The sequence below is a fragment of the Otolemur garnettii genome, unplaced genomic scaffold (assembly GCF_000181295.1).
Source record: "Otolemur garnettii isolate 467f Iridium unplaced genomic scaffold, OtoGar3 scaffold00061, whole genome shotgun sequence".
Lineage (NCBI taxonomy): Eukaryota > Metazoa > Chordata > Mammalia > Primates > Galagidae > Otolemur > Otolemur garnettii.
Window position 1 is genome coordinate 9,538,896 of NW_003852456.1, and position 13,987 is coordinate 9,552,882.

General features: G+C 43.3%; 1 protein-coding gene across 1 annotated transcript in view; it reads right to left on the reverse strand.

Moving 5' to 3' along the window:
- The window catches only part of GALNT7 (polypeptide N-acetylgalactosaminyltransferase 7), a 79,569-nt gene that overhangs the window by 22,915 nt on the left and 42,667 nt on the right, over positions 1-13,987 (reverse strand). The window contains exon 3 of the mRNA XM_003792811.3: positions 1,243-1,409. Coding sequence (XP_003792859.1) covers positions 1,243-1,409 — 167 coding nt within the window. The remainder of the gene's footprint in view (positions 1-1,242; positions 1,410-13,987) is intronic.

Below are 13,987 nucleotides of genomic sequence, written 5' to 3' on the forward strand. Positions count from 1 at the left end.
AAAAAAAAAAAAAGAAGAAGAAGAAGAAGGAGAAGAAGATATATTCAAATGATATGTATTTAAAGGAAAAAATTTAAAGTTAACTTTAAAAATCCACGAATCTGGGCCTCTTTGCCTACTTGTCCTGGCCCTGGAGGCCTGTCAGCTGTGTGTGGCGACTGTACCCTGCTTTGGAAGCTTTCTTACTCTGCAGGCCTACCTTTCTGAATAAACTTTTGTTTCATGCTTTCCTAAAAAAACAAACAAACAAAAAAACTATATCTGAAAAATCACTTCTCAATCACTCTCTCATCAAGCTAAACCAAGTCTAACCAACTCTTCCCTAAATGTTATAATAACTGGCTCCCAACAACAACAACAAAAACATTGTTTCCTTTTATTCAACATCAAATGTGGAACAAAATAAGGTTTTGAAGATGCTTTTGCATTATAAATACTATAAAAATAGCCCCCAGTTTCTGGCCAAATTTAGTATTTGCATCATCATTAAAATAGGTTGTGAAGTAGGTAAGAGGATTTTTTTTTTTTTTTTTTGAGACAGTCTCATTTTGTTGCCCTCAGTGGAGTGCTATGCTGTCTTAGCTCATAGCAACCTCAAACTCTTGGGCTCATGAGATCCTCTTGTCTCAGCCTCCCAAGTAGCTGGGTCTATAGGTACCCCCAACCACACCTAACTGTTTTTAGAGACAGGTCTCGCTCTTGCTCAGGCTGCTCTAGAACTTGTAAGCTTGGGCAATCCACCTGCCTACGCCTCCCAGAGTTCTGGGATTATAGGCGTGAGCCACCATGCCCAGCCTTTAGGCACAAGGATTTCTGTTTGAAAACTAGGTTTGGCGTTTTAAGTGGCTATATGTGCAATTGCATTTTTCAGTCTTTCAAAAAATGCCCTCCATGACCAAACTTTTGCAAAATCCAAGCCCCAAACAATCAGTACAGAGTAAGACAATGGTTGAATACAGAGATTTAAGAGCCTGTGGATTTGCACTCAGCTGTTAATTGCTACCTTGGTCACTTGGCAAGTTACTGAACATTCCTGAGATAATAATAATAATTCCTATAAGAATTATTGACAGTATTCAATGAAATAATTCACATACGTTTGGCATGGTGTCAATTTGTTGATTAAAGATGCTATCGCTAGATGTTAACATTAAAAAAAAGTTATTTTGAAATCACATTTTTGTAGATTATAATTACCTTATTTTATAGACAAAAATGTTGCTTCCATACAACAACAATTACCTTTATTACTGAAATCATCAATTAACACAATTTCTGCTAAATATTTCCTGGGAGTCCTTTTAATTACACTGTGGACTGTCCTCATGAGGGTTGACCATCCTTCATTATGGAAGACCACAATGACACTTGCAGTGAGCAGGTTCTCATCATAATGCCAATACTTGCATCTGCAAAAGGAAAACGTCTCCATGTTTATTTCGAGGTGATCTGTAATGCTCAGCTTCGAACTTACTGTGGTTGTTATTTTCTGATTAAGTTAAATATAATTGAGTTCACTAAGGTAAATGAATGAAATGCATCCTTTAAGGCTGGGGGCCATGGCTCACACCTGTAGTCCCAGAACTCTGGGAGGCCAAGGCAGGAGGACTCCTTGAGCTCAGGAGTTTGAGACCAGCCAGAGCAAGAGAGAGACTCCGTCTATACTAAAAATAGAACAACTAGGCAGGCGTGGTGGTGGGCCCAGCTGGTGTAGTCTCAGCTACTTGGGAGGCTGGGGCAGGAGGATTACCTGAACTCAGGAATTTGAGGTTGCTGTGAGATGTAATGATGCCAGGCCACTCTACCCGGGATGACAGAGTGAGACTCTGTCTCAAAACCAAACAAACAAAAAGAAAAGCATCCTTTACTATTTTAACAGAAACATGAGACAGAGAAGCTATGATGGCAAAAAGTTGTTCCTAAGCAAACTACTTCATAACCAACACTTAAGGTCATTATAAAAAAACTAATTTGTGATTTTATGCTCAGGATGCGCTAGGTCAGTGGTTCTCAACCTTCCTAATGCTGAGACCCTTTAATATAGTTCCTGTGCGTCCACAGGTTGGGAACGGCTGCTTTAGATAGTATTTATAGCTAGCAGGTTTTTTTTTTCTTTTCTCCATGAGTTAGATCTCAGCCTATTTTTCTTTATGAAACTTGAGCTTTTGGGACAAGAGATTTATTTCATTTACTAGAAATAAAACACTGTATTACTGTGTTTGAAGGCTGTCCGGTTCTATAGGGCAAAAATGTTCAGAAAGAGAAAATGGAAATAGGTCAACTTGAGATAGTTAGCAGAATTCAGATATTTATTGTTGAATGAATAAACAGTTTTAATATTGCTTAGAGCTAGTATTGGTTAAAGAATGGGTATTTAGCTACTTTACACAAATCTATTTTGGTTTTGATGGTGCGTGTAAGGGTTTAACCGTATTTTATTTAAAAAATTGCTGGGTACGTAAATCTCCAAAGGAATCTTAATTCTGGTAAGTTTTTATATAACAAAACTTGAACACAATTTGATCTCTCAACAATTCCTTTTTTTTCTTTTTATTTTTTTTTGAGACAGAGTCTCACTCTGTCACCCTGGGGAAAGTGCTCTGGCATCATAGCTCACAGCAACCTCAAACTCCTGGGCTCAGGCAATTCTCCTGCTTCAGCCTCCTGAGTAGCTGGGACTATGGCACTTGCCACCATGCCTGGCTAGTTTTTCTATTTTTAATAGAGACTGAGTCTTGCTCTTGCTCAGGCTGGTCTCAATCTCCTGAGCTCAAGGGATCCACCTACCTTAGCCTCCCAGAGTGCTGGAATCACAGGTGTGAGCCACAGCACCAGGCCCTAACAATTCCTTTTAATTTCCTCCTTTTAAAAAAGTGGTAGGCCAGCAGTTGTATTTGTGTTTGGTTACTCGCTTTTGTAATTTAGGGGCAAGAGCTTAACGGGTCTAACAATGGGTACATTGCATAGATATATGGTACACCACCTGGGTGTTGGACACACCTACAAATCAAACCATAACCTTACAAACACAAACTATGGAATCTGTCTCCCTACATTAATCTGAAATCAAAACAAAAAGACACAGGTCTAAAATTATTCTTATCTTTGACATTACCTTATCAATTCACCTATGTAAAAATTTTTAAAATAAATATATTACATGCAACTATTCAAAACAACTACATCAAGAATAATGTTGTCAGAGCCTCTTTTTTTCTTTGACACAGGGGCTGGCTTTGTTGCCCAGGCTGGAGTGCTATGGCATCACCATAGCTCACTAGCCTCCAACTCCTGGGCTCAGGCGATCCTCCTGCCTTAGCCTCCCAAAGCACTGGGACTACAGGAGTGAACCACCAAGCCTGGCCCAATGGCTACTATTTTTTGAGACAGAGTTCACTATGTCACCCTGGGTAGAGTGCCAAGGAGTCAAAGCTCACAGCAACCTCAAACTCTTGGGCTTAAGCAATTCTCTTGCCTCAGCCTCCCAAGTAGCTGGGACTACAGGCACCCACCACAATGTCCAGCTATTTTTTGTTGCTGTTGTCATTGTTTGACAGGCCTGGGACGGGTTTGAACCCACCAGCCTCAGTGTATGTGACTGGTTCCTTAACCACTGTGCTACGGGTGCTGAGCCCCATTGGCTACTTCTTTTTTTTTTTTTTTTGAGACACAATCTCACTTTATCTCAGTAGAGTGCCACAGCATTACTGCTCACAGCAGCCTGAAACTTTTGGGCCTCCCAAGTAGCTGGGACTACAGGTGCCTGCCACAAGGCCCCACTATTTTTTATTACTGTTGTCATTGTTGTTCAGCAGGCCTGGGTCAGTTTTGAACCTGCCTGCATTGGTGTACGTGGTCGGTGCCCTACCCACTGAGCTACAGGCACGGCCATAATGGCTACTTTTTTTTTCTTGAGACAGAGTCTCACTATGTCCCCCTTGGTAGAGTGCTGTGGCATCACAGCCCAAAGCAACCTCAAACTCTTGGCTTAAGCAATTCTCTTGCCTCAGTCTCCCAAGTGGCTGGGACTACAGGTGCCACCACAACACTCAGCTATTTTTTGGTTGTAGTTGTCATTGTTCTTTGGCAGCCCCAGGCTGAGCTACAAGCAGGGAGCCATCAGTGGCTACTTTTTAACAACTATTTTTTAAGTATCCCTAAATGATCTCCATTAGCATCTTACTGGGCATCAAGATAAAATTTCCAGAACCAATTTTTTTCTCTCCCCCTCTTGGAGAATAAAAACCAATATTCCCGCCTACCCCCCCCTAGTTTCCTAAAACCTCTCCTTTGCTCCCCAATACCTCTGGGTTACTGACAGCACTTCCTCTCTAACCCATCTGGCAAATTCCTAATGTCTGGTGTCATAAAAGGCCTGAAAGGGCCTCAACAAATCTCATGCCCTCTTAAGGTGTTAGTTACAAAGCTTTCAATATGGAAATCACCTCTGCAGGTAGTTTTCTCTCATAAGTTAAAATCATACACTGTGCCTTAATCATCTGCCTCAATTAGCTTTTTTCATTATTTTACCCCAAGCAGATTTTAAAAATATTTTAAAAGATTTTTTTCTGGTTAATTTTTATAGACACCCTTGGGATGTGTAAATACCTCCTGCTTTTCTGAAAAAAAAAAAAGCAGGTGTCCTTCTCTGGGAATTTCCTCCAAGTGATGTTCCTGAGTAGAAGACATCTGAGGATGTCACTCTGGGGCCAGAAGCCTAGAGCAGAAGTGAAAGTTGTCTGAGCTGGGCCACTCAAGAGTCCTCCCTCTGAATTCTGAGCATCAGAAACCAGTTGGTTTCTGTCAGGCTCTAGCTATGCGAGGCCAGGGCCAGGCAGAAGTGGAGTTCGTGAATTCTCAGAGAAGACGTGGAGCTTTTGTTCTTGACTTTTCAATTTCCAGCTTCCAATTCTTGCTTTGGATTCTCCCATGGCTGCACATCCACTTCTGGACCTTGAGTCTATGAGCCACTCCGACATCCTTTCAATTAGGAGCTCACCTCCCCCCCACCCCCACATTTTTAGCTTAAACTATTATAGTTAAACAGATTTGTTTCTGGGCAAGTAATCCGTGTCTAACATGCTACTCTTAAGACTTTTGGAAATTTTAGTTTATTATGTATATGCCTTCATGTAATTTAACTCAGAGCTTTCCACAAGCTTTTAATCAATAGATGTATCTACCTATTGACTCTTATAATGTAAGATTACTGGAGAACTTTCTCGATGGCCATTGTTTTATTTTGTTTTGTTTCATTTTTGAGACACAGTCTCACTTTGTCCCCCTGGGTAGAGTGCCATGGAGTCAAAGTTTGCAGCAACCTCAAACTCTTGGGCCCAAGTGATCCTCCTGCCTCAGCCTCCTGAGTAGCCGGGACTACTGGCGCCCACCATCCCATCCAGCTAGTTTTCCTACTTTTAGTAGAGATGGGGTCTTGAACTTGCTCAGATGGGTCTCAAACTCCTGAGCTCAAGCAATCTACCCACCTTGGCATCCCAGAGTGCTAGGATTATAGGTGTGAGCCACTTGAACCCCACCTATAAACTCTTAAGATGACCTAGTTACTTTTCCCCAATGTTCTTATCAGTAGGACCTTCCTTGAAGGTCAAAGGTAAGTCTGTGACAAGGAAACTCATTCTTCCTTCTCATCTGTGAAGCAAAGCTAATCATCAGAGGTTCCAGTATTCAAACAGCATTTTCATGTACAAGGTCAGACAGTTAAGTTCACGTACTTGTACTAGAAAAAGTGCTGCATACCTCACTGCTGAATACCACCATGGTGGTCATCTTCAAGGTCCTCCCCTTGGCTGACTGGTGACTACTGTGACACTCAGCAGCATGTGGTACATAGCATTTTTTTCTTGGACAAGTTTGAGAACATAATTGTCTGACTTCATGTGATGACAGCTCTAGTGGCCATTCCAGAAAAAGATTTCCAAAAGTGCTTTGAAGCATAGCCTGGGCGTTGGTGTCAGTGCACAGCTTCCCAAGGGGAGGACCTCAAGGATGACCACAGTGAGATTCAGCAGTAAGTAGCACTTTTTCTAGGATGAGGTTATGAACTTAATAGTCTGAGGTTGAAGGTCAAGTTCACCTAATAGTTGGGTCAATCATGGCTGTGTAGTGAGGACTTTATAAAAACCAGGAAAAACTAGATTTGGGAAGGTTCTGAACAGCTGCATGCATGGAGCTTCCTGCAGGTGGTGGCCCTGGAAGCCCCCTGCCCTTTGCGCTACACACCTCTTCATCTTATTCTTTGTAACATCCTCTATAATAAACCAGTGAACGAGCTTCCCAGAGTCCTGGGGGCTGCACCTGGAATCGGTGGGGAGGGGGCAGTTTGGGCCCTCCCCTTCCCCATGGGACCTCATGCCACATCCAGGCAGAGTGTTGGAATCCAATTATAGGTCGCCAGCCAGTGTCCACTGCTGTGTGGGGGGAAGAGTCCCACCATTGGTCCCATAGTTGTTGTGTGAAAACAGAGACAGAGGAAAAAAAAACATGTTTTGAGTGTTTTCCCCCTAAAAGTCCCAACTGGGAGAGAAAGGCATATTCTTCATGCTGAGAAGAGACAGGTGAGGGCATCACAGGTGGCAGACACTGAGAGTGGTGACAGGGGACAGCTGATGCTTAGGACATCAGGGGGTGGCCTGGACAGACCACTGCAGGGAGGCAGAGAGAGGAGGACACCCGCTCTCAGAAGGGATCCAACAGGATTCTCGCCCCAAACAGGCGTCTAACATGCTCAGCTGACTCCCAGAATAGTGGTGTAAAGTCTGGGGGAGCTGCAATTCCCACACACTCAGTGGACTTTGAGCCAAATACATGTTGATTTTGCTGTGAGTTAACTGCCATCTCATTTATTCTGGACTGGGGAAATGCACTTCTGAAACTCTTGTTTCTAGCGCACTTTCATACATATTAGCTCATCTGAGTTTTCACAGCAGCCAGTGAGGAACAGAGGGCAGGTGTCATTGTCATTATTTAATTTTATCCATAAGGAAACTGACCTGCTCAAAGCCACACAATGACAGGCAAGATTTAGAAATGAATCCTTTGACTTCAGGGTTCTTTCTATGAACCACAGGTGGGATAAGAGTTAAACATAAATACGTGCTTAAAAACAAACATGAAAATGAAATCCTTACTCTCAACCCATGACCAGGGAAATGCATGGCCACTAACGAAACGCCTGCCCAGAGCTCGCAGGATTTCTGCCCAATTTTAGGGGCTGAGGGTACTAAATGTGTCAAGGAAAAGGAAGAACACTCAACTGCATCGTTTCAAATTGTCTTTTTTTTTGAAAGGAAAACACATTCAGACAGATGTGTCCAGTTAATTATTTGAAATCTCAAACCACAATTTAAGAAAAAAAACTCTGGCAGGTAGTCCTGGGGATGGACATATGTTCTTGTGCGTTTCTTCCAAACTCCCTGGGAAAGGAAAAAAAGAACATTTCACAGTGCGAGCCATATGTTTATGGCTATATTGGGCTCTTGTGTCAAACACGAGCTCACATACCACATTCTGTGTTACAGAAGTATCAGCTTGTCAAACACCAATATTTTGAGCTGAAACAACAGAAGTTAAGGATCAGCTTTGGGCACAGGCATGCAGGCAGACACTGTGACAGCATGAGGAAACGAAGGTTTGCATCTCTGACTTACTTAATAATTTATGCTGTGCCTTATTCTACAAAGGACTCTGGGCAAAATTAAACAATATCACAATAGTTAAAAATAGGAGGGGAGCCTGGATAGGGTGACTTACACCTGTGATCCCAGCACTCTGGGAAGCTGAGCCAGGCTTCAACTCAGGAGTTCAAGACCAGCCTGAGCAAGAGTGAGACCCTATCTCTACTAAAAATAGAAAAACTACTGGGCATGGTGATGGGTGCCTGTAGTCCCAGCTACTTGGAAGGCTGAGGCAGGAGGACCATGTGAGCCCATGAGTTTGAGGTTGCTATTAGCTAAGCTGATACACTGGCACTGTAGCCTGGGCAGCAGAGTGAGACTGTCTAAAAAAAAAAAAATAGGAGAGGAAAAAATAGACAGATAAAAGAAAAAAAGAAGGAGGAATTAAGAATGTTTTTAAAGTGTGTATCAGAGGGTCAAGGGCTCCTGTAGTCACAATGAATACAACGATGGAGTCTACCCTGAGCTGGGTTGGGTACCCTCTGCTATCCCCCAGATACTTCTTGTGGGTGAGCCACAATTGGGCTTGAATTTTCTAGAGAGAAAATCTGGTAAGGTCTGTGTGTAACAAATCAGTTGTTCAGAAGAAAGGCAATAGTCTTGGTATAAAGAGCAGATGGGAGATATACATATATACACACACACACACATACATACATACAAACGTACATATATATTTATGTTTTAATAAGGGGCCTCTTTATGGTAAAGGCGGAATGAGTTTTGCTGGGCTGTTTTTCATGAAGGCTTCTATGGAGACCAATGGCATCGTACCAGAGTGCAAGTCAGTGAAAACAGTTGTTCAGGGAACAAGTTGGGAATTTAAGTTCAACACAGATTTGAAAATCACACTTTACAAACATTCCTTAAAATGTTGATTGAGTCATCTCCTATTCCACGTTTCCAGTGAGTGATCATGTACGCCTTCTCGATGCTGCCTGATCACAGCAGCTATCAGAGGACATCCATTCTAGACATGCGTTCAGCACTGTCACTGACTGAAGGACGGGTGCACACTTGAGCCTGGGGTCAGCAAGTAATCTCCCAGTTGTTGGGAGTTGTTAGGAGTTGTTAGGTATTACAGATGTGGTGTAATATCTGACAGGTTGTATAATATCTACTTGCCAAACCCTTAAACATTGATTGATGTTAATCAATGTTAACAGCAAAATGAGGAAATACATTTTTTTTTTGTTTGTTTTTTAGTTTTTTTGAAACAGTCTCACTCGTCACCTGGGTAGAGTGCTGCAGCATCACAGCTGACAGCAACCTCAAACTCCTGGTCTCAAGCAATCCTCCTGCCTCAGCTTCCCAAGTAGCTGGGACTCCAAGTGCCTGCCACCACACTCAGCTAGTTTTTCTATTTTCAGTAGAGACAGGGTCTCGCTTTTGCTCAGGCTGGTCTTGAACTCCCGAGGTCAGGCAATCCACCTGCCTCAGCCTCCCAGACTGCTGGGATTATAAGCATGAGTCACTACACTCAGCCCTGACCTCATCTTTAAAAAAAAAAAATACTACCCAAGTAATTAGATTACAGGTGATTTTTCCTTTATTCTTTTATTTATTTATTTATATTTATTTATTTTTTGAGACATAGCCTCACGCTGTCGCCCTGGGTAGAGTGCCATAGCATCACAGCTCACAGCAACCTCCAACTCCTGGGCTCAAGCGATTCTCCTGCCTCTGCCTTCCAAGTAGCTGGGACCACAGGCGCCCGCCACAACGCCCCGCTATTTTTTGGTTGCAGCTGTCATTGTTTGGCAGGCCCAGGCTGGATTTGAACCCGCCAGGTCAGGTGTATGAGGCTGGTGCCTTAGCCACTTGAGCCACAGGTGCTGAGCCCTTCGATTCTTTTAAATTGCCTATTTAACATACATATTTCCTTCCTTTTTTCTAAAATGTTCAAAAATAAAATTGTTACTTCAGACAACTACAAGTGAATAGAACAATACTCAAGCAGCTCTGTAAACAGCAAACCCCCAGGCAGGAGAGTTAATCTCGATATCACTTTTCATAAAAACTATTGCATTTGGGCTTTCTTGAGAACCAGGGCACCACCGCACTAGCAGAATCAGACTAAATTCTGATATTCAATCATCACTGGCTTTGCTGGCCTGAGCACCAAAGGCACATTTTAAAAACATTCCTGTGTAGGGGCGGTGCCTGTGGCTCAAAGGAGTAGGGCACCGGCCCCACATACCGGAGGTGGCAGGTTCAAACCTGACCCTGGCCAAAAACTGCAAAAAAAAAAATAAAAATTCCTGTGTATACACATTTTCATTTGTATTCAATAGTAGGATGATTATCAAGAAAAACCCCTCAGAAAATACTTTTGTTTGGAGAAATTTAATTTCCTAAAATGTTAACATGTAATGAATTTATCTTTTTTTTTTTTTTTTTTTTTTTTTTTAGAGACAGAGACTCACTTTGTCACCTTAGGTAGAGTGCTGTGGCATCACAGCTCATAGCAACCTTCAGCTCTTGGGCTTAGGCGATTCTCTTGCCTCAGCCTCCCAAGTAGCTGGACTACAGGCACCCACCACAATGCCTGGCTATTTTTTGTTGCAGTTTGGCTGGGGCCAGGTTCAAACCCGCCACCCTCAGTATATGAGGCTGACGCCCTACCCAGTGAGCCACAGGTGCCCCCAGAATTTATCATTTTTAAATCAATTAGCAGACAATTAAAATTTTCTAGTTCAATATGGCAAATGTTGACCATTAACCCACATAAACAAAAGCTTGATAACTGGGGGCTCTCAATTTTTAAGCACATAAAAGGGGCCTGATTTCATGAAAATCTTGTTTTATTCATCTGTCTTAAATGTCTGTAGGAGTCCTGTTAATTTAAATGCTTGCTATTAGAAGTGTTTTGGTCTTTATTGAGAATTTGGTGATGTTTTTGTGACCAGCAATATGAGCCAGCAACTCAGTGGGTTTGAGGTCTAGAGGAGAGCTCTTGTCTCAAAAAAAGGTGATGAAAATTGTAGCCTTCACATTCTTTTCCTGAAAACTTTACAACTCTGTCGTAAAGTGACAGCTGTGCATTTCCAGGGGCATTTAGATTCTCAGATCTTTCTCCAGGGCTCTTTATCCTGGTCTTCATTTGCCCACAGGGACTTTCTATTCTGGAGAATGCAGGGATATTTCTCATTTGAGTAAAATGGCAGGCATTCAGTCCAAGTTACTAGGTTCCCAAAAATGTGATTTTCATCCTACACATTGGCTGTATTTCGAAGAGTGGGATCTCTCCCAGGACTCAAGGGAAAAGGAAGGCAAAGCTACGGGCAGTTTTCCAGGGATACACTAAAAGATTACGGAATGTAATTAAATTACGTTATTTCCAAAATGTTAATTCATGTAACCAATTAGCTTGGCTGTGGTGCTAGGCTCCTTTTACTCTTTAGCCTCTTGACCTTATGTATTGCAAGAACAACGAAAAGAACCATTCTATTTATAATATACCAAGTGTATCTTTTACATGTTTAGCTGAAAATGAGCAAAGATAATTAACTTACCTAAAAGTGCATTCAAGAATATTCAATGCAATATTCATATGATTACTTCTACAATCCTTCCTGAAGAAAAAAAATAATCCAGCTCCTCCAGCTGCCTGCCCTTACCTCAGGGAGAGCCACCACAGATTATCCCCACAGGTGACAATGACGAGGGCGTAATGTCAGTGTGAAACTCACTCTGGGATTCCAGAAGGTGGGTCCCTAAATGCCTCTGACCTGGCTCCTGGCTCCATTATGTTTACAGAATGTCTTCTCTCCACCTCTGGTCCTCTTTCAGATGTTCCACAGGTGGAAATGTGAACATCACGAGGCAGCCCACCATGGGGAGCGGCCCTGATTCTGAACTGCGGGCTCTTCTTAGGTGTGTGGCCCTAGGTGACTCCTGTCCACTGAGAGCTGTTCTTCTTTTTTTTGTATTTTACTTCTATTTTTCTTGAGACAAGTCTCACTCTGTCACCCTAGGTAGAGTGCCGTGGCATCATAGCTCACAGCAGCCTCAAACCCCTGGGTTCAAGCAATCTTCCTGCTTCAGCCTCCCAAGTAGTTTGAACTATAGATAGGTGCCCACCACAATGCCCAGCTGATTTTTTGATTTTTAGTAGAGACGGGGGCTCACTTGTGCTTGAGCTAGTCTTGAACTCCTGAACTCAAGCAATCCACCTGCCACAGCCTCCTAGAGTGCTGGGATTACAGTCTGGAGCCACCCTGCTCAGCCAAAATTATTCACCTTAAGTGTTGAAAATCTCTCCTCTTGCTCCTCCTTTCTGACGGGTCTGTGGTCACACTATGGCCTATGCCCGAAGTTTGGCTCTGACTGCCCTTTAGATGCAATATGGGTGCTTCTATGACAGTGCCATGTTTTAATATATATTCCTGGTGAACCCTGTTTTGCCAAAAAAACCCAAAAGGACTCAGGGTAAAAACAGGTTTAGGACTTGGGACCAGAGCCCTACCAATCAGCCCCGTCACTCCCCCAGTGACGGCTGTATCACATGACATCATCCCTCCTCATAACCTTGAGACCTAAGAGCTTGTGTTTTCCCTCTTGTGCATCTTTGGAGACTTTCACTTCTAATACGGAGCAATTTCCCCGGCATTAACAGTGTCATCAGAGGGTAGCCGTTCTTCCTCAATCAATGTCTCTGGCAGTCCCCTGGGCGTGTCTGCTGCCTCCCCAGACAGTCTAACCCAGTGGCAAGTGCTGTGAGTCCTGAAACCACTAATGCCTCCATGTCTAGCACAAAAGAGAGATTTGTCTACAGAACAGACACTTGTCCCTGAAGGCCTTCATGTGTGTGGCTGTCTCTCCATGAGTGACTTGGCCCCTGCCACTTCCAAGCATGGACACTACAGAGGAAATTTATGAGCCAGCAGGACCTCTACGCTGAACCAGCACCAGTTCCCCATTTAGCAAACCCAAGAGCCCCGTGCACTAAAGCAACATACCCCACTGTGCACAGGCTGGCCCCAGCCGTTCTGGGGGCATCTGACAGTCTGAGCTGCTGACCCATAGAGGGAAGGGGCTTGTGTCCTGCTGGCCACGATGCACTCAGCAGATGACAATGGCTAGACACGTTAAAATACGGCTAGCTGCAAAACTGAGACATTCTAGAAGAAGGAAAGAGCACAAGAAACATTACCCCCCTCCTTTTTCCTTCTTTTTTTTGAGACTGAGTCTCATTCTGTGACCCTGATAGCAACATAGCTCACGGCAGCCTCAAACTCCCAGGCTCAAGTGATCCTCCTGCCACAGCCTCCTGAGTACCTGGGACTCCAGGTGCTGGTCACCACACCTAGCTAGTTTTTCTAGTGAGAGGAGGTCTCACTGTTGCTCAGGCTGGTCTCGAACTTCTGAGTTCAAGGGCTCCTCCTGCCTCAGCTTCCTGAATAGCTAGGATTACTGGCATGAACCACTATGCTCAGCCCTAAAAACATCCTTTAACTCCATGTCAGTGTCTCCAATTGGAAGGAAACTTATTTTGAAGGGAAGAAAATGTGGAATGTCATGGAGTATCTTGTGGGGCCACCATAAATATTTTTCAAACTACTCTTCAAGGAACTTGTTCTAGATTCTTGGTTGGGGATAGAGGGCCAAGAAAAAAAAGCAGTAAGTGTGATATGAGTTTATTAACATTTTGTTAGGATTTGTAACCTCAGTGGTAGGGGTTGGAGGGAGGGGAAATGAAGCTAAGTCCCATCTTGATAGAGCGACGTGGGTAAGAACCAGGCAGTGGGAAGCCTTCCCAAGCAAACAAAACGTGAGCAGGAGAGGAATGACTCCACCAAGAGACGTGAGCCTTCCCAGGACCCTAGCGAGGGAGGAGGGCACTCTGGAGGCACAGCGGTGCAAGATTTCTGCCACTCTGTGGATGGCAGCTTAGCGAAACACAGTTCCTCAATTTCCAGTTTTTGTAGCGTCCTTCCACGAACATGGTACCCCTCAAAACTGCTATGAAAACTAGAGTCATCTCTATAATAATTTCAGTTTGCCTAAATACGCCCCAGTTGTTAGCCAGGATTTTAAACAAAAATTAGCTCTGCCTCCATCACTGAGAAAATTCCAAAGAGCAACCTGCACATGTACTTCTGGGTTTGTATGTGTTTTGCGTGTCTCTGGTGGCTACAAGATTAAGAAACTAGGCACTAGAACAGTGTTTATTTTAGAAGTTGATCTGGAAACACCCTGAGTTCACAAAGTACCCTCGCTTTCCAAGAGGAATAAAAATTGGGGGGCCAGTTAGAAAGTGTATTTTTATTTTTATTTTTATTTTTTTTTTT